The sequence below is a fragment of the Liolophura sinensis genome, chromosome 8 (genome assembly GCF_032854445.1).
Source record: "Liolophura sinensis isolate JHLJ2023 chromosome 8, CUHK_Ljap_v2, whole genome shotgun sequence".
In the NCBI taxonomy this organism is placed as follows: domain Eukaryota; kingdom Metazoa; phylum Mollusca; class Polyplacophora; order Chitonida; family Chitonidae; genus Liolophura; species Liolophura sinensis.
The window spans coordinates 20,338,735-20,363,142 of NC_088302.1; the positions used below are offsets into that span (position 1 = coordinate 20,338,735).

At 38.5% G+C, this 24,408-nt stretch overlaps 2 protein-coding genes across 7 annotated transcripts in view; one reads left to right on the plus strand and one right to left on the minus strand.

The window, feature by feature from the left end:
- LOC135472436 (zinc finger RNA-binding protein-like) overlaps nt 1-8,069 on the plus strand; it is a 44,971-nt gene extending 36,902 nt beyond the window's left edge. For 5 of the 6 annotated variants that reach the window (XM_064751940.1, XM_064751941.1, XM_064751937.1 and 2 more), the window contains 6 exons: nt 1,945-2,036; nt 3,840-3,935; nt 4,606-4,717; nt 5,407-5,504; nt 5,907-6,042; nt 6,863-8,069. In XM_064751940.1, coding sequence (XP_064608010.1) covers nt 1,945-2,036; nt 3,840-3,935; nt 4,606-4,717; nt 5,407-5,504; nt 5,907-6,042; nt 6,863-6,942 — 614 coding nt within the window. In that variant the 3' untranslated portion in view covers nt 6,943-8,069. Of the gene's footprint in view, nt 1-1,944; nt 2,037-3,839; nt 3,936-4,605; nt 4,718-5,406; nt 5,505-5,906; nt 6,043-6,862 lie in introns of those variants that run through there. The other variant, XR_010444529.1, reaches the window with a different exon arrangement.
- Nucleotides 8,070-9,561: 1,492 nt separating this feature from the next.
- Nucleotides 9,562-24,408, minus strand: part of LOC135473289 (coiled-coil domain-containing protein 87-like) — a 32,710-nt gene continuing 17,863 nt past the window's right edge. Inside the window, exons 16-31 of the mRNA XM_064753136.1 lie at nt 23,445-23,545; nt 22,439-22,502; nt 21,499-21,600; nt 20,283-20,399; nt 18,853-19,013; nt 18,375-18,426; nt 17,276-17,452; nt 16,745-16,944; nt 16,237-16,355; nt 15,836-15,944; nt 15,169-15,271; nt 14,361-14,495; nt 12,908-13,022; nt 12,213-12,274; nt 11,216-11,296; nt 9,562-10,783 (exon numbers count right to left, since the gene is read on the minus strand). Of these exons, the coding sequence (XP_064609206.1) occupies nt 10,622-10,783; nt 11,216-11,296; nt 12,213-12,274; nt 12,908-13,022; nt 14,361-14,495; nt 15,169-15,271; nt 15,836-15,944; nt 16,237-16,355; nt 16,745-16,944; nt 17,276-17,452; nt 18,375-18,426; nt 18,853-19,013; nt 20,283-20,399; nt 21,499-21,600; nt 22,439-22,502; nt 23,445-23,545 (1,860 nt within the window). The 3' untranslated portion in view covers nt 9,562-10,621. The remainder of the gene's footprint in view (nt 10,784-11,215; nt 11,297-12,212; nt 12,275-12,907; nt 13,023-14,360; nt 14,496-15,168; nt 15,272-15,835; nt 15,945-16,236; nt 16,356-16,744; nt 16,945-17,275; nt 17,453-18,374; nt 18,427-18,852; nt 19,014-20,282; nt 20,400-21,498; nt 21,601-22,438; nt 22,503-23,444; nt 23,546-24,408) is intronic.

A 24,408-nucleotide genomic window follows, 5' to 3' on the forward strand; every position in this document is an offset into this window, starting at 1 on the left:
AGTAACTTTGCCCAGGCGGAAATTTCCATTGTTTTCACATTTAACATCTTTTAACGTGGAAATTTCTCTATTAACTGCGAGTTACCATCCTCATTTGTAGAGTGGTCATAGTTTCAAAATCCTTGTCTTAATGTAATCCGTAATGAATGGCATGATCATTCTACAGGTCCAATTAACTTCACGCTGAAACTGGCCTATGTTCTTCTGTGTGTTCCATCACAGTATTTCGTCGTGTAAAAATTTGTCAAGGTTTTATCAATTTTGTTTTGCTCTATTTCAAGCTCTTCAAAATTTCTCGAAATACGCCAGATTTCTTGTATAGAGGTGTGTAAATTGAGACAATTTGAAATGGCTTAAGTTAAACGCAACTGTTTAATTGTTCACCATGTTTGACTGTTTGTCTCAGTTGACACCTTCTAGACTTCAACAGGTCGTTCATGTGGAAAGCAGCTATGGAAGGATTTTTGACCATGGTGCTGTGGGGGTGGTCAGAGGCTAGGGGCAGTGCGTCCATCAGGCAGTTATCTCCCCCTTGTCTAGTACTAATGACTATCAGAGTGGCAACTCTTTGCACTATCTTCAATTCCTGAATTCTTCATAAACTGTTCCCCAATTACCTGTAACATGAAGTGTGGTTTGTTTTGGAGTCTTCTCACATTCCTCATCTAAGTTGGTGTGTGGAACACTTTGATAACCTGCTTGATTGATCTGTTGTGGTGTTGGTGTGGCACATTAGTTGGCCTTGTGGGGCACATTGGTTGGCCTTGTGTGTCTTAAAAACTTGTCTCGTGACACACCAGCTCTTACTTGAAGTCTATGCATTTGCTGGTTGTTTTCACTGTGTCTTTCAACTTTCCAGATTTTTTTGTAAAAAAAAAACATCAAAAGTTTGTGATTTAAATTCAAACAACAACACAAAAAGGATATATTGCAGCCTTTGTTTCGGACGAATTGACCAGGTTTTGGGATGCGCTGGGCTGATGAAACGGAGCTGTGATATGGGCTCACAAGTATCTTGTGTCACAGGTTAAAGAGCTACTTTAGTGTTAAGACATGTATGTCTTAAAGGCAAGGTTAAATGATAAGGATTGAGATAATCGGAATTGCTTTCTTAAATTGTAGAAAAAACGCAGTGCATTAAAGCCTTTGTTGTTAGTTTGGGAGGATAATACGGAAACAAGAGTTTTTGGCCGTTTCTAATTTTGCCTGGTGTGACATCATGTAAGAACATTTGACGTCACCCATCACTGACTCATAGCAACAAATGATGACGTACTTTCAAACGCGCTTGACGTCATTCCAGAGTAACTGCCTTGTGCGACGTCATATCAGCCTGATTCATCGTCACGTAAGGAATATTATTACGTCACAACAGGAAAATTTTACGGAAACTGCCGAAGATTTTGTTTTTCGGGACTCTTCACTTACAGGGGCTAAATAGCTTTGTTCAGCATAAATTTTTTGGAACCGTGGTGCTAGCTATATTCCTTAGAGTTTCCTTCATATCAGTTTGATATTTCAACCTTGCGTCTCTTAGGACTGAAGTAGCACTTTAAGGCAAGCCAAATGTAAATATTTGAGTAGAGTCCCACAGTCCCACTGTGGCTTATCATTGATGAGTACTTATGTGTGTGAATTAGTACATGTGTTCTCTGACATAACATTTTACGAGCCGGAGGCTGTGGCTATGTTGTGGTGTAAATCAGTCACGGGATGAGGTGTAGTCTAGTCTACTTGTTAGTAGGTTTTGTACTAAACCATACCCCAGGTTTTAGGTATGATACTGTAGACTTGGTTCTGTCATATAGCTGTAATGATAAACCCCTCTGCCTGTTGGATGTGCCTCAGGGTGAGAATCACCCCAAGACCAGACCAGACCCCCCAGCCCTTATGGTCAAACACCCTTTCCTGAATTCGGCCTCATGCCTGATTGTGTTAACACAGAGACTGTAAGCACGAAAGACCCCCCGGATGTTCTGGACAGGTTAAAATGCCTGGATGCTCTAGCAGCACTTCGACATGCTAAGTGGTTTCAGGTTCGATACCCTCCTTTCTTCTTATACTTTGCAGCCTTATGATACGTTTTTATACCTTTACAATGATGTTTTTGAAGCATGATATTGCTGTTTAAAAAAAAAACAAATGAATTGCACAAAATTCTAGAAGAATGATCAATCTTTTCTCTGTATTTGGTATTGAAAATGTGTATATTATATTCTCTAGAAGAAATTTTCTTTGGTGTTCGGGTTCATATCGGTATACTTCTGCTGTATTATATGATTATGTATTTGTTAGTGTTTGATAACTTTAAATGGCAGAAGTATGTCTATATATGAAGCTGGCTACTGACAGATATTGTTCAGTATTCCTGTACAGTCTGTGTACACGTGAACAAGTCACCAGATGCATCCCCTGATTCTCTCCCAACTTGTCAGTGCTGGAGGAAATTCTTCAGTGCTGGGCTGCTCTCCCATCTGAATCTAGTTTTCGCTCAGTATGTGTTTTAACAGTCAATTGTCCAACCTTAACGCTAAAATAAAGCCCATGCCAAAAATCCAGCTTGGGATCTGTAATCCATGGCCTCCATAACCAAGTAGAGCTTAATGTCCAAACTCTGTTTCCCAATCCCAAATAGAGCTTACTCTCCAAAAATCCAGTATGGCTTACATGCCTCCATACCGAAATAGAGCTTACTTTCAAAGATCCAGCTTGAATTTCTGAATCCAGTACACTCTTAATCTGAGGTACATGCTGCTTTACAGGACCAACATTCCCCCATATTGTGCACTCACGGGAATAATGTAACCACTTTCAGATTCCATCCTATACTCTAACAGTACAGCTGGTTACTGCTTTTGTAGCCTTAGCAATATTGTTGGCTGTGGTACGTTTTACCCTACATGTAGCTGTTTGTATTTACTTGGCCGTAGGAATTTATTTCGGGTGTTTATATGTCAACGCATGTTTGTTTGATTTGGAGACAGCCCTGTATTGAAGGATTAGTCTAGAGTTTTGGTTTAACATCCATTATAGTTAAAAAAAAAAAAAAAAAAAAGAACACCCCAAAAAACATGGCCTATGTTGGGAGATGTCCTGTTATGGGGGAAGCGTTTGGACTTCTTCAGGTGGTTTGATGTGTGCAAGAGCTGTCTACCATGGGGTAGGGGCATGGGTGATATCTGGGGTGTGGGCTGGGTGTGGTGTTTGACTGAAGAGGGGAAGGAATCGTGGGTGTGGTTGGGTGGTTTGTTTAGGGTGGACTGGTCACAAGCTGTTTACATCTTAATGGCCAGAGAGATGTTTATCCATGCCCCTTGAGTGTGCATACCTATGTACCATTCCTTGTTAGGCCCTTTCAGCAAAAGTCAAAGTAGAAAAACTAAAGATTGATCACTTTTCACACGACAGGCCAGAGTTCTTCATAGCCTGTTTTTCTGCACATGAGGCTGGAAAGTGGCGCGTTTCTGATGAGGGCCTGAGGCTGGCGGATTACACTGTTTGATCAGCGTGTTGGCTGTACCACACACTGTCCACCTGCCAGTTCTCTCCCCTTGTCTATCTTCTGCCTGGTTTCTCTGCTGCAGAGCCAGTGTTAAGATGAAAGAATCTGGATGTGCCCAAAGGTTAGGGGTGGGTGGGAAACACTGTGGCTGGGGTGTGGGTGAGAGAAAGAGAGAGGGGGTGCAGGGGTACGAGAGGGAGCTGTTGTATGGATATGTTCCTCTTGCTAATGACACTTTTCTCCATGTCTATTGTTGGCTATCCAGATTCTTGACTCATATACTTCAATATTCCATATGCCTCCCTTTAACTCTTGCCCTATGAATTTGCTTGTGTAGGCTAGAGCCAATGGCCTGCAGTCCTGTGTGGTTGTAATCCGGATACTGCGAGATCTCTGTCAACGTGTACCCACCTGGACCCCGCTCAACGAATGGGTAAGTGTGATGTAATAGCTTCATTATCAGTCAGTGCTCATATAGAAAGATGAAGGATTGAAACTTTTAAAATTGGTATATTTAGATGAAAGGAAGGTGATATAAAACTGATAAGAACGGAAAAATTGTAATGAGAAATTTTCTTCCTTTTCCCAAGATAAATCTCAGAAGAGCCCAGTTTTCTCCCACCACAATACTGGTCACTGTGGTATAAGGAAAATATTCTTCTGTGCGGGGTAAAGCACCAATCAAGAAAATAATAACTCTCAGCAAAACGTGTCTTCATTGAAGACTGGTGTTCCTTTCCCAGCTGTGACTTCACATTAAAGACAGAACCACGTTACAACAGAAAGTGATACATTGTAACATTGTAAATGATCTTCACACTAGTGCCACACTACAGGATTAAGAAGTACCTAAAATTTTGTTCATGGATAAATTGGTCATTTGCCTGTTTCTAGTGTTTTGAGGTCTGTTTGAAAGGTTGGATGATATTCAAAGATAAAGGACCTTTATTTGCCTCTAAAAGTGGATATTTGAGGGATTTTTAGAGCTTACAGTGTACTTCAGAGGTGGCAGCTTTAATACTCTGCATGATTAGTTTTTACAATGAAGCCATGCTGTTCATGTCTTATCCCTTGAATGTATATAATCCTGACTTTATTGACAGGCCATGGAACTGCTGGCAGAGAAGTGTGTGAGCTCTGGTGGGGCCAATATGAACCCAGGAGATGCTCTCCGGCGGGTGTTCGAGTGTATCGCATCAGGCATTCTCTTACCAGGTAGGTGGTATCACCTCAGACGAGTTACATGCAGATATAGCTGGCAATAGGTGATAAAGAAGGTGATATTGCTTATTGCTCTAAGGGATCTGAGAGAGATCTTAATTTGGATCTGTCCAGGAGTCTGTCTTCATGTTGGATGCCTAGGTTTTCGTGCAATAACAGTTCACAGATATGTAATTTTGATAACATATTATGTGCAGTTTCAGTTTTAAAAAAATTCAAATAAAAATTTAAATAATAAATATTAAACACTTCCCCTGAAAATGATTTGTTGTTGGTTTCCATGCAATAATTGCTACAATTATTTTTCAAATGTGATTAAATTTTGCATGCAGGTTCATTTTGTGGACTGATCCATGCTTAGGTTTTTTTATATTAGGCATGGAATACTCAAGAATTCTCTGCATCTTTGCATTTTGATGAGAGTGCGATCAGTTCACACTGTGCCACCTTTCACAAAACTTATATGAGAAAACATATTTTCTCAATGTTTTTTCCCTTTAAGAATGGTACTGTATTGGTCGTAATGTTATAAACAGAGAAATTTCACAGAAAAATCTTAATTTGATTCTCAAGTTTGGAGTGGACCTAGTTCTAAAATCACTTCTGTGTTGACATGTTGGTTATTATGATCTACATCAGAAATCTGTTTGATCTTCGTAACCATCTGTATTTTGTGCCGACAGGTAACCCCGGGCTGTATGACCCGTGTGAGAAGGACCCAACGGATGCTGCTCAGTCCCTGACCAATCAGCAGAGAGAGGTGATTACAGCCTCTGCTCAGGTAAGCTCACACACCAAGATGTAGATAACAAGTATCACTGCTATTAGACTAGGCTTTTCCTGGCTCTGGCATTGTTCAGCTTAGTACAGGCAACTCTTAATGTTAGCTCTATATGTCAATCATATTTTTGACATATCTTTTAACATGGTCTTTTCAGTTAACATCAAGAACCTGATAACATTTGCAACATGGTAACTTCACAGAGTCTCTCGTTGATGTCTAAGAAATTTCAGATTCACTTCCAGCTTCTGTAAGATTGCAGTGTTCTGTATTAAACCATTTTTCTTTGATGTACTAGTGATGTCGTCCCTTATCGAGGTGATTGACAAAGTTTAAATTAGGCATAAATTCAATACTGGTTAATCAGGATTGTGGAGTAAATTTTGTCTTTATATTTTGTAGCATGCTCTACGACTCATTGCGTTCCGTCAAATACATAAAGTGTTGGGCATGGACCTATTACCACCCCCAAGGTCTAATCGGTACTACTCAAGGAAGAGAAGGCGCACAAATAGTGCTGGGGAGGCAGCTGAAGATGGTGAGTCACAAAGGCTGAACTTGTCTTCCGTTATTGAGTCATGGCCTAATGGTTAGTATGCAAGTGCAGCACAATGACCTGTGTTGTTGCTGTGAGCTTGTTCTTGCTTCCTTCTGGACTTCGTGGGAAGGTCTGCCAACAATCTGCATACCGTCGTAGGCTTCCCCACCTCGTGTCCTCCTACCATAATGGTGGCCATAGTCCCATGAGTGAAATATTCTTGAGTATGGCATAAAAACACCAATCTAATAAATCCATAACTAAGGGCAGGAGTGAGTTTAGGCCTTGAAAAGTTGTGACACTAAGAGGGACAGCTAGAATAACGTTTGAACTTTAGACAAATGACAAAATTTTATAGAAACTTTGAACCGGGCTCAACTCTTACCTCAACTTTGGGCACGATCATTTTTTTCGTATCCCATAGTTAAACAAAAACAAGGCATGTTATTATGGGGTTTGTCTTTGGTATTTGTGGAATAACTGTGCAGTTTTGTGAAATTACTCCGTCAGTGATTGTTCAAATTTGATTTTGTATGCGGGTACACTTTGTGGAACCTGGCACTAACTCGAAAATCAGCCCGAATCATGCATCCATGGTATTTCATAAATTCAAAGATTTTCATTAGTCCTTTGTTTCTGCTCAATGACTGCTCCAAATATCATCTGATTTTGGGATAAAATTTTGTGGGCTAATTCGTTTTGAGTAATCTTGCATCAAGTTCAGAAATGATTTCCTGGATTCAATGTTTTCTGTGCAATAAGGGCTTTAATTATTGTCCAGTTTTGATAAAATCGGGGTTACTTTGGCATCTGTTTTTAGGTGGAGAGAAGAAAGAAAAGAAGGAAGGAGAAGAGGAGGATTCTAGCATGGATCCTGCTGCCAGCCAGACCTCTGCTTAACTCTGTCAGTGTGCGTGCTGGGCATGATATCCCAAACTTACGCCAGTTCTTTAATTAGTCCTACAGAGATTTTGACCGACGGCCTCCAGCAGGCTAGCCAGCCTGCCCTCTGCTCGTTAAGAGAACTTCTTTATCTAATGGCTAATTGCATTTGCCTATGTTTTGGGCTTTTGTCTTAGCTGGCTGTTGCATTTTAAGGTTTTGCTGCTTTAAGCAACACAATCGTGAGTGATTCAAACTGTACGTATATTTAGTTGAATTCTTTGTCAACATTTTTATGCCATGATATTGGCGTTTGCCGAGACCGTGACCTTAGTTTAGGTTTGCATCTGTGCGTACAGTTTGTCCACTGGAACTGCCTCTGAGCATTATAAAGAGCAGTGTAGTGGAATACAACATTTGCAAATTGTTACCTTGAAAGCGTAAAAATTCTAAATAATTTTACCCGAGTAGTTTGTTATTGATGAAGTTATGAGCAAGCGTCACAGGTTGAGAATCAGTGATTTTATATCAAGGTTTCTAATTCATGAGCTGTCATATTTATCACACTAATTACATTGCCTTTTTTGTGGGCGCCTTCATTTTGTGCTGTAAACAGTCTCTTAACTTAAGATTTGGCACCAGTGTCAGTTTACAGGACCAAACACTGGTTTATATGTTGTAAGTGTAGCAGTCATGTTATGCTATGCTGACAAATTCTTGATTTGATGATAGTACACAGATGCACTGTTTTGTCTTTATTGAGTTTGACAGCTAATTTTAGTTGCCTTTTATTTTGATCATCTTGCACATATCCAGATAAAATAAAAGGTCATGTGCAGAAACATTTTTCTGTTGTCTTATTAGTCCGGGTAGTTTTGTCAGAGATATTAAGCAATTTCTCAAATCAGGGAAATCACTCTGGACGCGGCTCATTTACACAAAAGTATGTAAATGGATTTTTAGCTTGCCATATTCTGAGCGACAGCATCCATTGACAGGGAAAGCAATAATAAACAATGTTATGAGTGTTATCTTAAAAAATACTACAAATATTGAGCTCCGGTTTTTCACGCAACACAAGGGGGACCTTCCATCATTCATTTGCTCTGTGCATATTAATTATTGTATTAAAATTACAAAATTCACGACTTGGTGTATTTTGTACAAGTATCTAGTAAATGTTTGGTCAATACATGCAGTACTTTTTGAGATACCATCCTACAGGCGAGCTCTTGGGTAACGGTGCTACCAAATCTAATTTCATAACTTTTGTTTTGAATCATATCGCTTGATGGCACTATAACCTAGATGTCTAACTGTAACCCGCCCACCACTATCTGTATTCTGGGATTGTGTGGGGACATTGCACAAGGTGTCTTCTGTGTCAGGCAGCATGTACAATATGGTATGTGGCATGAAAAAGAGGCAGCCTATGCATATGTTTTAGTGAGCAAATGGTTCCAATGCAAAGAACTGATCAACAGCAACCTTGTGGCCATTATCTCTATCAAGACAAGCAATACAAACAGGTCCAACATTTTAGGTGTTCAACACTTTGTAGAGCTACTCTCGACAGTGAAGGACTTGAGGAAACCCAATTCAGCCACTAGCACGGGACTTGTACTCACTTCCTTTTTGGCGCTCAGCACTAAAATGTTACATCAGGGAAACAGGACTGTTTGGCCTGGTGCCCGTACAACGTGACGGATGTCCTGGTTTTGTTGATGGGATACCATCAGTGGCGGCCTGGACTTGTGCTGCCACAAGCAGACAACACCTGTACACACACCTAATGGCCCATGGTCATCGTACAAAATGAAAACCCAACTGTGCATACATACACACATTTTGTAAGCCTGACAAGTATGTGTAAAAGTGATTAGGTTGATTACCAGCTCTTCTTCAATATTAACATAAATGTTGGTTTGAGCTCAAGTTTGAACAGATTGATCGAATTCCAACTGGTAGGTTTCATGAATCATACTTAGTGTTAAGTTGCCCTTAGCTAAGTGCACTTTATATCTCTACAACATACGTAGTCATGGATGTTAAGGGCTTACTTAGCTAAGTGAGCTTCACGAATCTGGACCCAGGAGACTAAACCCCTACGAGTCATTCATGCGATTGTACCCGTATCCATAACTGTGTGTGAAAACTGATGCTAAAATCATAGCCAGATGATAGGCCTAATGAGAGATACAGTTCATGTTATGCAAAATCCTGTTTCTCAAAGTGAACTTTCTACAAAATGACTGACATATTAATATATTATTAACAAGTCTAGTCTATCTGATACCATGAAAATCACTTCACATGAATTCTTAGCCCCAAGCAATATTTATTTCGTGGGCATGTTTACTTTTCTGTTGCCAATCGGTCTATTGCTTTTTAATATGTTAACTCTGTGACAAGAAGTTAATCAGTTACCATGGTACCCCAAACACATGCACCTGAGCAGTCTGGGAGGCCTGCACAGATATTTTTGAGCTCTAATTTGCCAAGTTATCGTTCCTACCTTTCCCTCAATAACGATGAAACCCCAAAGTTCGGATATTCTATGTATCGAGGTGATAACAAGCTTGCCATGACCTAACACTTGATCAATGATGTTGAATGTTCTAATCCACTCAGACTCAAACTCAAACTGGTTTGATCTTCCATATATTATAGTAGCTTATTCAATGTTTGTCAGTAACTTACAAGTCGCTGTCACATGATAAATAAGACTTTAATTTATCACATTCACACATCACAAGTATTCCCTGTATATAATTTATAAAAGTATAATACAGAACTATAAATGTACATTAACTAAAGCTTGGATGGGTCTCATATCACAGTTTAACACTTCAGCAGTCACAAATATTTAACTGGTTTCATATTTGGAGTATTAATTTAGCAATAACCAAAAAATAAATATTAAACTGTTCAGCAGTAAATACTTCAATAATACAGCAGTTGTCACTTCGTCAAAGCATATCTACACTCGCATATAAAGGGTAACACATTCTAACATAGGATGGTAGCAACACTTTAACTTTCAACTTAAAATGTCCAGATTCTATGATGAAATAACTGTTTAATTTTTTACAAACACTTAGTGTTCAATCAAATGATGCACTGAACATATTAGGCATGTGTACAAGAACATTAAGAAAATCCTCACATCCTTAAAGTGCCACATGTTCTTCATTTCAGAACTGCCTAAATACATATTCTTAGCTTTCAAGTACATACCAGAACAAAAGCTGAAGTTCTCATCACAGATCTGAAGATTTAACTGAAGACAGACAAAAGTTTTATTCATACTGGCTGCCAAGGATGGTCAGACATTTTACTGTAGTGCTTGAAAGCAGAAATACTGTAAAGTTTGGCCTGTAAAAATGCACATTCAAAAGCACATAAAGGCCTTAATATGAAACTTTCGATGCCAACACTTTACTTTTTCTGAAAAGAAATTAATCAAACATCACAAAAAAGTCTTATTTGGGACTTTCAAGTTGAATGACTCGATCAGAATCAAGCAAAATGTGTCACAATACTGTCAGGTATGACACTTAAACACATATTGAAAGAGATTCTTAAACCTGTTCATGTGTTGGTAAATATTCTCTAGAAATAACTTCAGAATGCTTAGTACAGGCTGTCATGATTTTGTACAGGTGATTCCGTGCTGAGTTGGTTTTCCAGGTACAGCTCAGCCTCGGCTGTCCAAAAGAAGAGGGTCTAGATGGGTGGGTTTCAAAGGGATCTGCCGGACAACAGTCTCATACTTGATAGCATTGTTCTTCCTCTCTTCACTGAGCCAGTGCAGCATCTCAATCCTGTCCCACTTCATCTTGTCCGTGTAAGGTCGACCCTGTGAATAGTTAGCATCATTTTGTGCAAACTGTAAATAATTCATTAGCAGCGAAAAGCAAGTCGCTCTTTCTGTGTATGGGTTGGTGTGTCAGATTTTTCACGAGTGAATGATGACAGTTTTTTTTTTAACCATGGCCCAGCGATTGCGAACTTGTCCCTGTTTCGAAACAAGGCACTATTGTGACAGTAGCATATTGTACAGCACCTGTAAGATATGTTACAAAGGCCTTCACTAATTCTAACAGAAGAAATTGCATGTATATTAATGAGCAATATGTTAAAGTTTCTTACCAAGCATTGCTGTAGTTCAACTATTTCTCTGTCTAGGGTACAATCCAACAGAGCACAATGAGGTAAAATTTTCATCAAGCACAAGTTCTTGCTTTTAACCTTCAAATATCTAAATAGCCTGTTAGTGGACGTACTGTACCTTATAAGTGATGATGTCATTAAAGTTGTTCTTCACATAGTCCAGTTCTCTTTTTATATCCTCTTCAACATCCTCAATACACTGCAAAGGAAAAACAAAAACAGTACAATATTTAAATATTCATCCTTTACTAGTAAGAAACTGGTTATATGCTATTACAAAGCAGTGCAGAGTTCAGTTATTCATGAGCAACTGTTGGTTAACACCTTCACAAAAGTCGTATTTCTTGCAGTCATAAGTCTTTTTACAGGTGACAATGTCTAGGTTATAGCACCATGCTATTAAAGGTGGTGTGATTTATGAGGCAGGTTGAGAAAACAGGATTCACACAGATTTGTGAAAGGGATTCCTGGCTTTTGACATAGTGATTGTGGTGGTGGTATTTTGGTTATTTGACTTCTGCTTGACTCCATCTGAAATAAATGTTCTGGCCTCGACACGCATCACATATTTGTTGAAGATTATTCCACAAAGATGATGGGGGCCTCCGTGGCTTAGATGGTTAGCGCGCTAGCAGAGCATAATGACCCAGGAGTCTCTCACCAATGCGGTCGCTGTGAGTTCAAATCCAGCTCGTGCTGGCTTCCTCTCCGTCCGTACGTGGGAAGGTCTGTCAGCAACCTGCAGATGGTCGTGGGTTTCCCCCGGGCTGTGCCCGGTTTCCACCCACCATAATGATGGCTGCCATTGTAAAAGTGAAATATTCTTGAGTACGGCATAAAACACCAATCAAGTAAGTAAGTAAGTATAAAGATGATGCATACCAAGATGGTTTCCCATGTACACAGTTATTTACAAAGGTACTTTCTTCTTTAAGAAAAATTCAAAAAAATACTAAAGACCACATTCACAAATAACTACATGTATACACACACATGGAGTTTTATGTTTTTTTCTTTAATACAAGCTAGAATATTTCCACAGTACTAGCAAAGGATGCTACATCTGTTTATCACTAAGGCGTCCTGTATGTCAGGGTTAAGATTAACTTACTCACCCTGTAGTAGTAACTCCTTTCCCGTGCCTCATCCAGCCTGGCAGCAGAGGAGCCTTTGTGACCTGGGGAGATAACACAAAACATGAAAGCTCCATAGATCTACTCTTCGTTCTTAAATCAATTCCCATGATAATAAGGCAAGTTTGAAAGTATCAAAAGTTTCAATGCAATGCGTTTCTAAATGCAGACACTCATTCACTAAGCTTGATGCTGCAACTGATTGACCGTGTGTGATTTTAAAGCAGCAGTAATTGCTTCACTTACTAAGTAAATGTACGTTAAATGACCTAAAATTTTGTCGTGAAAAGTGCAACAACTATTAAATGCAGACACTCATTCCCCAAGCTTTAGGCTTGATCAGGTCACTGTTCCATACTCTCAAAAACAACAGAAAGCACTACAGGTATACAAGCAAATAAAACTGCGTGGCAAGAGAGAAGGTCTTCTATGAAAATCCAAATAAAAAAAAAGCATCCTGTATATGTATATGCCAGGGTGTTGCACAGACAAACGTCAGCCATTAGACCGGTTAGTGAATAAAGGGGCTAAAAACAAACAGAAAAGCAATTACTGCACAAGTTCTGTTTTTGGTGGAAAAATAAATACCGCAAAATCCACAAAAGTAAATGTCTTGCAAAGAAAAAGGCATTTACAATAAAATATATTTTTCTATTGGAGAATGTCACAAGAATTACCTTTTGTAAAGAACCGGTTTGGGTCTGAAGCATTTCTTTCAAACTTCTCCAGCTTTCTGAGGATGGATTCTCTCTGAGTTATCAGCTGTGCCACTTGTTCCCACTTCAGTATGGCCTATTAGCAGACAATAGAACATGGGTCACCCACTCTACACATGCTGGTAAAACATACAGCACTGGCTGGTAAAACAATCTCACAATAGGTTAGGGAGAAACTAATGAGAACATGGTGTAAATCAATTTGTGTTATAATTAAAGAATGCATTGGCAAGTGAGTTACCAGTGACAAAGTGATTTACGAAAATACCATGTATACATGTTATTATATTTCCTTTACCCTCAATACACACACACCCGTGCCAACCCACCTCTACAACAGACTCACACTACATGTCCAGCCTGATGGTGGAATTTCGAAAGCTTAAAATATTTGACTCCTCAAGCCTGTAGTAGATGTACTTGTCTCGATTATCTCCCCTGGAGGTAATCAGCCATTTTTTCAATGGACAACAATATATATCAACTGTTGCATAGCACAGGTCTACTCATCATTTTGCGATGTCTTAATCCAGATCACATCATAGAACATACTATACTGTTTGTTGTACACACATATTTATATATTAATTTGTGATGTGAATATACTAAGTGTGAATGTCAAGGTATCACACAAGTCTTCCGCCGTACTTGGGGAGGCCTGACAGCAACCTGTGGATGGTCGTGCGTTTCCCCCGGCCTCTGCCCTGTTTCCTCCCACCATGATGCTGGTTGACGTCGTTTAAGTGAAATATTCTTGAGTACGGCGTAAAACACCAATCAAATAAATAAATAAATAAATATCACACAAGTGGCATGTTCCTGCAACAGCTCAAGAACAATAAGCCATTGATCTTCAAGTAAATGTTTAATAAATAATACTAGTAAATGAATAGACAATAAATTCTGTCCCTCCTGTAAACTGTACTATTACATGTAACCTGGTTCACTGGCACCACCATGTACATGTAGGTGAACTCTAAATGGTCAAGTAACTGGTTGATAACACAGTAAAAAAAACATTCATTGGTATTTTTCTTAACATTTCATAGCTGAAAAAAAACTGTTTTTGCCTATACAGTCCCAGATCTAAAATATTTACCATAAAGGTCATGGACTTTGCCAAACAATATTTACATGTTTTAACTACTTGTAAATTGACAAACCTTTTGTGACAAGAGTTTTCTTAAATTGGGTGCTCAGCAGGAATTGCTTTCTTCAATTTTCTTGACTTCTCTTGAAAATTTGCGAAAAAAATTCTTGTTCTGCTCCAATGTTAAGAACATTCTCACATAAGAAATGGTGAGAAAAATCAAGAAAGGGTTATAATAATTTGTTTCTGACTGTGAATGATTTAAAAGCTCTGACTCAACTCCCTCAAAGGCAGGTAAGTGATACAGATCTGTTTGATACTCACCGGTTCAAGTTGCTGGTAGCAATCATTACCACTATACTTGATGGCCATGTCAAGACGAAGGGCATCAGGCATCAGTAGGGCATTCCACACTTGCTCTAGTCTCTCCTGGGGTGGTATGGTCTTCTCTCCAGCCTGCTACAATAGAAACGTACTACACACATATCAAGGCACATCCAGAACTCTACTATTATACATGTACCTAGCAGAATGATTCTTGGTTTCCCCTGGCCAATACATGGCCACATGATATTCTGGAAAACAGGTTGTACGACGATAATACAACGTCACACTCATAAAGTAACATCCTACGCTCATGAGGCATGATCATGCACTAATATGGAATGATCAAGAGTGCATATTTCACTGCCATTGCCTCCCTTTGTGTGCTCTCTTGCTTGTTTGTGAAGTAAACACCTTAAGATAGCTAGCTCTGCTAATGAAGTACAAATTCAGCGATTTAAAGAACCAAATGAACAAGGACACTGTTTTTCCACTACAATAAAATATCATACACTATATAATAGTGCATGCTGGGAGATGGGATATCACAAATTGCCGGCTCTTGACAAATATCCTATCCCTCAGCATGTGAACGCCAGTTGCTATCTGTATAATGTATGTCAGCACATATTTATACAGATATACAATTTACATCATGTGCATTTTCTTCTTCTCCAGTAATAAAAGACTACAATATCTGTATATAGCCTCCTTTCAAAATTATGCAGAATGTTTTGTGCGAAACTATCCATACAGAATATACTATTATTTATAGACATTTTTTTTGTTTTCAACCTGGATAGCTTACCGGTGAGGCAGAGGATCTGTCAGAACCTGCCTTACTAGCTGGAACCGACAAGTTCTTAGATGTTGGTGACTGCGGTTGCACCTCTGTAGTTGGAGTCCTGTAAACCCCAAAACAAAAAACTATTTAGGAAAATCAGTTTTGAAAGTGTGTATGAATCACAATGTGTGTTAAAAGATGTGAAAATATCAACATGCCTCAATCCAGAACAGTGAACCACACAACCATAGGAAGTTGGGATCAGCATGAGGATGGAAGTTGGGATCAGCATGAGGATAGGAAGTTGGGATCAGCATGAAGATAGGAAGTTGGGATCAGCATGAGGATAGGAAGTTGGGATCAGCATAAGGATGGAAGTTGGGATCAGCATGAGGATAGGAAGTTGGGATCAGCATGAGGATAGGAAAATGGGATCAGCATGAAGATAGGAAGTTGGGATCAGCATGAGGATAGGAAGTTGGGATCAGCATAAGGATGGAAGTTGGGATCAGCATGAGGATAGGAAGTTGGGATCAGCATGAGGATAGGAAGATGGGATCAGCATGAGGATAGGAAGTTGGGATCAGCACAAGGATAGGAAGTTGTGATCAGCATGAGGATAGGAAGTTGGAATCAGCATGTACTGTACTGTGCTGGTTGACCTATTGCAGCTAGCTGCAGTGTACATTACCTGATCCCCCTTGCAGAACGCCTGGCCTGTGCACGAGCCTGAAGTGTCAGTCTGGAGCGTCGGCCTAACTCTGGGTCTGGGCTGCCCTCATCAGGAGTCTGGTCCTTTTCTAGAAAAGCAACAACATGTGATATCGGCGTTGAGTGGTGCAGACAGGACATCTTTTAGGTGTGCAGTTCCGATGCAGGGCTATTCTTGCGCTGACTGAGTGTGCAGTATACTGACACTAATGCAATGACAAATTGCATTATTTTGGCTTTTTTTCCCCTTTCTGATGTTTGTTTCCTAACAATCTGCGTGTTCAATGAAAATTTGGTTGAACGATAAGTAGGTTGTAGGCATGATTAACATAGTCCCTGGTTATATGTACCATGTACACTGGTTATACTTAGGTAACTTACCCTCCACCTTGGGATCCTTGCCTAAACCACCCATCATCACCGAGTTCACATTCCAAAATCCTTCTGTATACTCAGACTTCTGGGCTTTTAATTCTGCCAACTTCTTTTCTCTCTCAATACTGTAAAATAATGAGTGTTTCCATGAAGTTTATGTAAATTTATATCCCAGCAAAGATTTTTTTGATACTACATGTAGGTCTAGTACAAATTATTATGTATATAGCATAACTTAGCAATAGTGATTATATTCTTTGACATCTCAAATTGTGCCTTCCTCTTGTTTTGTCAAAGAATGACAAAGTGTGATTTAACATGTCAAGTTCGGATTACAAGTTAAGGTCCTTCTTGACTTGTACGGCTTTAAAATTTTTAAAAAATCTCACTTTTTAGCTTGATGTTGTCGTACATGAATTTCATGCTGTTCTAGTACTTGGAACAAAGGCAAAGTGTGCCTGTTACATGTGCAAATATGACGACTGTCTGTAACTTCAACAGACAGCACATGTACCTGAGCGCTTGTTTTGTAGTTAAGGTGGGCTCAAGTATTTGTGGCTCTGTGTGTGGGAGCATTAGTCCGACATGGCGGGGCATGAGGGAATGAGGGTGGGAGTGGTGGTGAGAAGGAATGAGCGGGGAAGGAGCAAAATCCTCTTCTCCCTCATCCTCTGGGTCGTAGAAATGATAGAGTACGCCCAAGAAATCTGTGTCCTGAAAACATTAGTCAAGAAAATGTCAAATGATTTCAAATCAATGTGTTTACAAATTAAAACTACCTTTATTTTGATAAACAAGTTCTGCTCATACATTTCCTGTGTGGATACATATTTCATGTTATGGTCTGGTAATACTGAGTGTAGAATTTAGACTTCTGTGGAGGCATATTTTATGAATTCAGAGGTGCTTCCGACGTGACGATATTCACCCTAGTCAAGTTAGAGGAGATGTTTTTCATGTAGTCAAACAGAGAGAACAGTTCATTAAGGTGGACCACCTTCACATTTCATGAAGTCATAGATGTTTACTATGTTTGGACACTCACCTTTGTGGAGACATATTTCAAGTAGTCATCAGTGGATATGGTATTCTTCCACCACTGGAACCAGGATGCATATGTCCTCGCCATCTTCTCAGCTACAATTGTAGGGATGTTTTCGTTCATCATAAAATTATTGTCTTTAGCCTTTAAAACCTCAGCAATCTTGTCCATATTTGGTGTCTGTTAGGAGGAACACAAAAATATTCTTAAAACACAATTGTGAAAATGCAATTTTAATTTCCTTGCACCCTTTATTTGGAAAAACCACAGACAAATTCTCAATCTTGATATTAATACTGATTTCGGCTGGTAAACCCTCTGCGATCTAAATTATTTTTGGAGCTTGTTGGAAAATGGAACACATTTGCGAAAAGTAACCTGTTGAAAACAGCATGTCATGTGTTTTAATGGATATGGGTTGTAAAATCTAAAACATAAAGTGAGAAAATGTCTTAAGGTTTGTCCATTGATGCACTTTATATAGTGCACTCTCCACATCAGTTAATTTCCACTGCCTAGCAAAATGTTTCTCTTCTACAAGCATGTAATATTTTTAATGGAATTTATGACAAGGTAAAATATCCAGATTTTTGTTCATTAATAAAAGGATTATTTCACACACAACAATATTATTTATTACACACCTGGGTACACTGGTTATTGAAACCTTCCATACTCTATTTCACCTGAAGTTTGTTATGAAAAAATCCACTTTCAGATTTAGACCATATAAAGCACATAAAGACCATAAAATCACGCCTTTAAAGTTTTTCTGACAATAAACTAATCAAACTTTACAAAAAAACTCTTTAAGTGGCCCTAAAAGGTGGGTTAATCATTCAGAATCAAGTAGAATGTGTCACCTAATAAATATTTCTTACTTTTACTAGAAAGATATCAACTTGTAAGCAGAAGAGAATAGGGTACAGCATGAACACTGTTCTTTGCTTGTCATGCTTAAATGTGTGATGTATGGTTTGGGACATTTTGAAATTATCATGTGAGATAAGACAGACACATGTGTGATGACAACCACCCATAGTCAATAAATGTATCGCACATATCACATTGTGAAAAATGGTATTATCAGAGGTATTCTTACCACTGGGGGAAACTGACTTTCACCGTGCAAGTTTTTTGGAGGGTTTTTTGGCCTGAAAGAAAAAAAAAAAGGGTACATTGATCAGAATATTCACACAAAATCAGTCTCTTTCATGTAGAAGGAAATCTGTGGAAACCAAAAATACGATATAGGTAATATGAAAATACTTGGATGAATTTTAATTGGCGTTTTATGGTGTATTCAATAATATTGGATGGGAGTTAGCTTTATGGGCAGAGGAAACTAGGCAGAGCACAGGAAAAACTGGACAGAGCATGACGAAAACGAGAGATACTGCAGGAAACTGGACATATCCTCCTGGAAACCACAACCCTTTATTTACTTTTTACAAGCCTTTGACACAAAAGCTGCAGCAAAGCATTAATGGGAGCTGGATTTAAGCAAACAATATATTTACTTTATGTACATGTAGCAAAAAAGTTTACGCATGGGGAGAGCTGTAATACACTGTCATTACGTTTTCACCCATTCCTTGACATTCCCATCTCCCCAGGGGGCACCCATGGGCCTCTCCAGTGCAGGGTTGATCAAACGACATGCTTTCCTCTTATTGAGTGTTGCTGATGGCATGACATCTGAGAGGTTCACCTTGTCAGCAGATGGCATCACGATGTCATCCTACAACATAGCAGTTTAGTTTATTTATTTATTTGACTGGTGCTTTATGGTGTACTCAAGAATATTTCACTTATACAATGGCAGCCAGCCTTGTGGTGGGAGGAAATGGGGCAGAGTCTGGCAGAAACCCACGACCATCCATTACATTTAGCCTAACATTGGCGTCTGAGGAAAATTTCACAAAGCTATTTAGAGATTAGATGAATAATGGAGAAAATTGAGGAGCTAAATGTTTGTGAACTCCTAAAGGAAAGAGGTGTCTCTTGTACCATTCTGAAATTGTACCAACTGCCACCACTGAGATTACATCTCTAAAATACTTGGGCGCCATACTTTTTACAACAGTGATGTCGAAAGCGAGGGCATAACGTCACCTGATCTGAGATGACTACTTTCGCCATGTAAACAGTTGCACATGATGGTGAACGTACAAAACTGTTGAGCAGTGTGCTATTTACAGGGTTCGTGGGTATTATCATCACCATCCGTGCTCAAGCTGAACCATAGCAATTTAAATATATTTACACACTTATCACTTGATTGTGCACAACAGAATTCAGAGGGGATATAACAATAGTTATTGTGGGTTCCTCAGTGTTCTCAACACTGGATGACCCAAGGTATAAGTTGATATACAAGATTTTTACCATGCCCAGTCGATTAGACTGCAGTGACATGTTTTTTCTCACGTGCCACACGAAAGGCGGGGACCTGTTTTGCCTTCAACTCTACCGAAACGCGACCACTTACCTTGGCATACGTGATTATTTCTTCGAAAGCTCTTTTCATACTGTCTTTGGGACGGGCGCCGCCACGTTGTATAACTTAATAGTTATTAGCTATTACTTGAATAAATAATTCATTTTTGATCTGAATGTCTGTGAGTAATTCAGACACAGTTAGGTGCTTGACATATATATGGATTTAGATTCAAAGAATCTGAAAATACTTATTAAATATCTGATAGTCCTCAAACACCAATTATCCTCAATTTTGGGGGGCAAATCACTGCGCTGATGGCGCCCATCTATACACGAGCCTTGTTTTAGTGTCATCGGATCACGTAAAAAAGGTGCGTGATCTTGAATGTCTTTTGTACGTCTGGAACATGGTGAGACAGGTGATTGGCAAAATAATGTGAACCAAAATTGCCTAACATTTCTGACAAGTCACCCGGTACATTAAGACTTATTTACCTTTAAAAACAGAAGAGTTTGGGCTTGAAACTCTCCTATTACACTGAGCAACCAAACCTTCACATGCATGTACCTGTTCTAAATCAAGATGACTGGCAGGCAGAGACTTCATCACCTCTTTGTACACTTCTTTTATCTCATTCTCCAGAAACAGGTTCTTGTCCAGCTGATTTATAGCGCTGCCTGAAATCTGATGGCGTTTAAAGATCAGGCTTAGGATCAGTCTGCACGTATTCGTGTTTTTAATGTGTTAAACAATAACGAGTATGCCGAAAACCTGTGCAAATCATTACCCAAATTAACAAGCCTTTATGTAAAAGAAAGTTCCCACGATACAATATTACACTCTGTACAAATATCCATAAAAGTACAAATAAGTCTACTTTTTGGGGGGGTCTGGAAGCGAAGCAGAGTAATATGAGGGCATTTCTGAGGCGGTGAAAATTGTCACTGATTCACCTAAGTAGTTTCAGTGTAGGGGTGTTCTGCCACAGTGTGTTTTAGCATCTCCATAAGGTTTTCTTCTATTAGGGTACGTAAACCCGCCGAGAGCATCGTTATTGTGAAGAACAATAATTAGTCCATAAGATACCAGTCAAATAATGTTTTTTTGCCATAAAATTTTACTGTTGTCCGTTAGCACGCTTTAGCTACAGGATACAAAATGGTCGCATTTCCAGTGCTTCTGCCAAACCATGATTTAAAAAAAAATTGTTCGTTGCGGGTAACGCGACAAATTCACACAGGAAGTAATGTGTGAATTTCTTTCTTCCGAAGACAAACATTCCTCAACCCAAACCACTGCACTACTACGATTTACCGAAATTAAGTTCAGTATTTCAGGTTTGCTCTCACCGGAGTCAGAAGAAAATCCATTTCATCCACTACGTTACAGCACACTGATCTTCACACTATGAATGTAAACATCTAACAATGGCATCATTTAAAACCTAATGTTTTGCAACTGATAGTTACAAATCTGTTGGACCTACCATTTAATACCACTAGTCAGTGTGGTTCAGTAGTGCTCAAGTCAGCGCATTGTTAGATCAGTTGATCTACATTCGCGCTGCTAATACAATCCTGCAACTGCACTGCACAATAACCAGATCCCTCATAAACCCATGGGTTAAATATATATATTTTTTTAAACTTATTACTGGGTGTGAGAACACACAGGTCAGATGCAGTTAGAACAAATCTTGAACCAGTCAGAACTATCTTGCAAACTGGTAGCTTTAAGTAATATATAAACTGTTGGTGCCTTGCATGTGATGTGTATTAATTACCTCCTCCTCAAGGTGATTGTAGACCGTGGCATATCTATCCAGAGTGAGTGACGACATACAAACTCTCTCAGACACACGAATATCTGACGTCTTCACAGCCATCTGAAACCACAACTCACATTTTGTCAATGCAGAATAGCTCAGAAGAGGGGAGTTATGAGATCGAACTCTTTTGTTGCTAAAGGTAAAAAACGTCTTACTGTATCATGTGACTTGTTAGGTACCTTTTGTATTAATCTAATAATAACTGTCTCGTATTTCAGAGGCACAAATGACAAGTCTTTCCTTCAAGAATTTCATAAGTTTACAAATATTCAGCTCTTCGATTTTTTTTTCATTGTTTGTCTACTCTAAATAACATTTGTGAAGCTTTTTTCAGATGCCCATTTTATAGTAAACGCAATCAAAAACAGTTTCTGACTGGTCACATGGTAAAATATGACTTTTTTTTTACCTTTAACGATTGAGGGTTTCAAACTTGAAACTCCCTTATTCAACATCCATACTTGTAAGTGACATATACATACTTCAAGTCAAACGATATACAGAAAGATACACCATATATCCTTTCAAAGCACTCCAGGCTGAAAGCTGATAAATGAGTCTACACTTATTACACTTTCTGCTTTAATATCTTACTTTGTTTCGCTTTTTATTGATATTGAAAATACTGTATTTCACGTAAAAATGCGCTTTTATGAGCATATAAAGACCTTAAAATGATACTTTAGACGCCGACACATTTTTATAAGAAATTTATCAAATCTCACAAAAAAAAAAAGAAGCTAAGTGGCTCTATATGGATGTGTCATTTAAAAAATGCTGAACTCTTGGTGAAATACAATACTCATATAATACTATCAGGTATGATTCATGTAATTTCTGGATATAAAAAGGCATCGGACGTTACATGTTAATGATTCTCTGTTGTACTTCTTACCTGGTTGTTAGGCTTGGTGGTGACAGTAGCAGGCTGTGGGTGAACTGGGGGTTTTATGTCCAACCTGACACAAAAATTGTACAATTTCCGAAATTCAAGTTTTATCTTGCTTTCAAATAATTCAGCTATAAAAGCTTTCCTTAAAATGACAGCAGCCAGACAAATTAAAAAAAAATTCAAAAACTGATATGTACAGTTGATTAAGATCTCTTCAAAACAAAATTTTCTCCACAAAATAGCAAAGTGAACCATCACAGATTTCTGAAATTTTTTTGCTGACTACAGGCTCATGTTACTGTACGCACTACCCATTTAGACCAGTTTCATGAAGTGTACTTAATGTCAAGTAGCTCTTTAATAGCTAAGTGCACTTCATATAATCTCTACAACTTACAGTATGCTATCAGGGTAGTTAAGTATTTAACTAGTGAAGTGTGCTTCATGAAAATGATCTCAGGCAGCAGACCAATTCACATGACTGATTCCTTTAATATAGATGAATTACAAGACTTTCCATTTTTTCACAAAAATGTTTTCACAGGCTTTTTTTCTTTTGTTAACGTAAAAATCGAGTGTGAAAGTTTACATAGTTTCCATAGTTTAGAAATCTTTACAACTGTCAAATGTAACACTGCTCAGAGAATGCTGATCACTAATCTTTTTTTGTTTTTAGAATGTGTCATCACTGGGGGTGCCATTATTCATGTTAAAACAATATAAGTGTTTCTTTGACATCACTGACCGTCAGTTGAATGAATTAGGACATCTTAACATTCCATAATCCACAGGGATCAAGCCATGATGTTTTGAGCAAATTACGAACCATCAAGATCTTAGTGGGAGTTTTTTCTGGCCAAACATAACCTGCTAATTGCATACATGTACACAAAATAACCCTAAAATGTAACACAATCATCACCCTGTATTTACTCTGATCATGGTCAGTATCAGATCAAAAACCTTTGCAGTTTCTTTTTAGGATTTCGTGTGCATATATACCACATACTTGTCTTGGATGAGTGCTTCTCTTTGTGCCTCTTCAAGTTCATTCATCTGTTTCTCCAGTCTGTTCTGTAGATCATCGTGCTTCTTGCCACGTGTCATTGCCTGCAAGAACAAAACAAACAAGATTATATCCTTTTTAAAGAGCCAAGGTAGATGTAGGTTAGAAGACTGAAGATGCCTGTCTTAACATAGGTACATAATCAGAAATGTTGAAGGCAAAGAAAACATTAACATGAAATATACAGTACTAAACCACTGAATGCTGTCCTGGAAAATAGTTTGATTCACTGCTTTTGAAAATTTAGAGTAAAATGCATTTGAAGTATGGGATAACACTCATATTTTTCAACTGAAATAGTTTGTTTCAAAGTCTATCAGGTAAATGCACTCATACGTTTAGTTCTATACATGTATATGCATGTCTAATGTAGAAAATTAGCAGTCTGTATATGTGGAGTGGCAAAACTACTAGAACAAAATGTCATATGTGACAAGCCAGAAAAAGTCAATCTGGTATTCCATGTTTCAAATTCTTTTTACTTATTTGAAAAAATTCCCCATAAATACAAATGAATAACATCAAGATTGCCAGTAGATAACAATGACATCAGATACATGTAGCAGATAACAATGACATCAACACAGGTAGCAGATAACAATGACATCAACACAGGTAGCAGACAACAATGACGTCAACACAGGTAGCAGACAACAATGACGTCAACACAGGTAGCAGACAACAATGACGTCAACATAGGTACTATCGATAATACCACCACAAATAGCCCATAACAAATATTTATTATTTATATAATGGTGAAATGTCAGGATTTCCTTCAGTGATTAAAGTGATATTTTCACACAGTTAAATAATTATCATTTTTGTTTGATACATTTTGATATCTCACACTCAGATGCCATGGAGTCAAAATAGAAACATTTTGTTTTATGACATTCGAATCCGA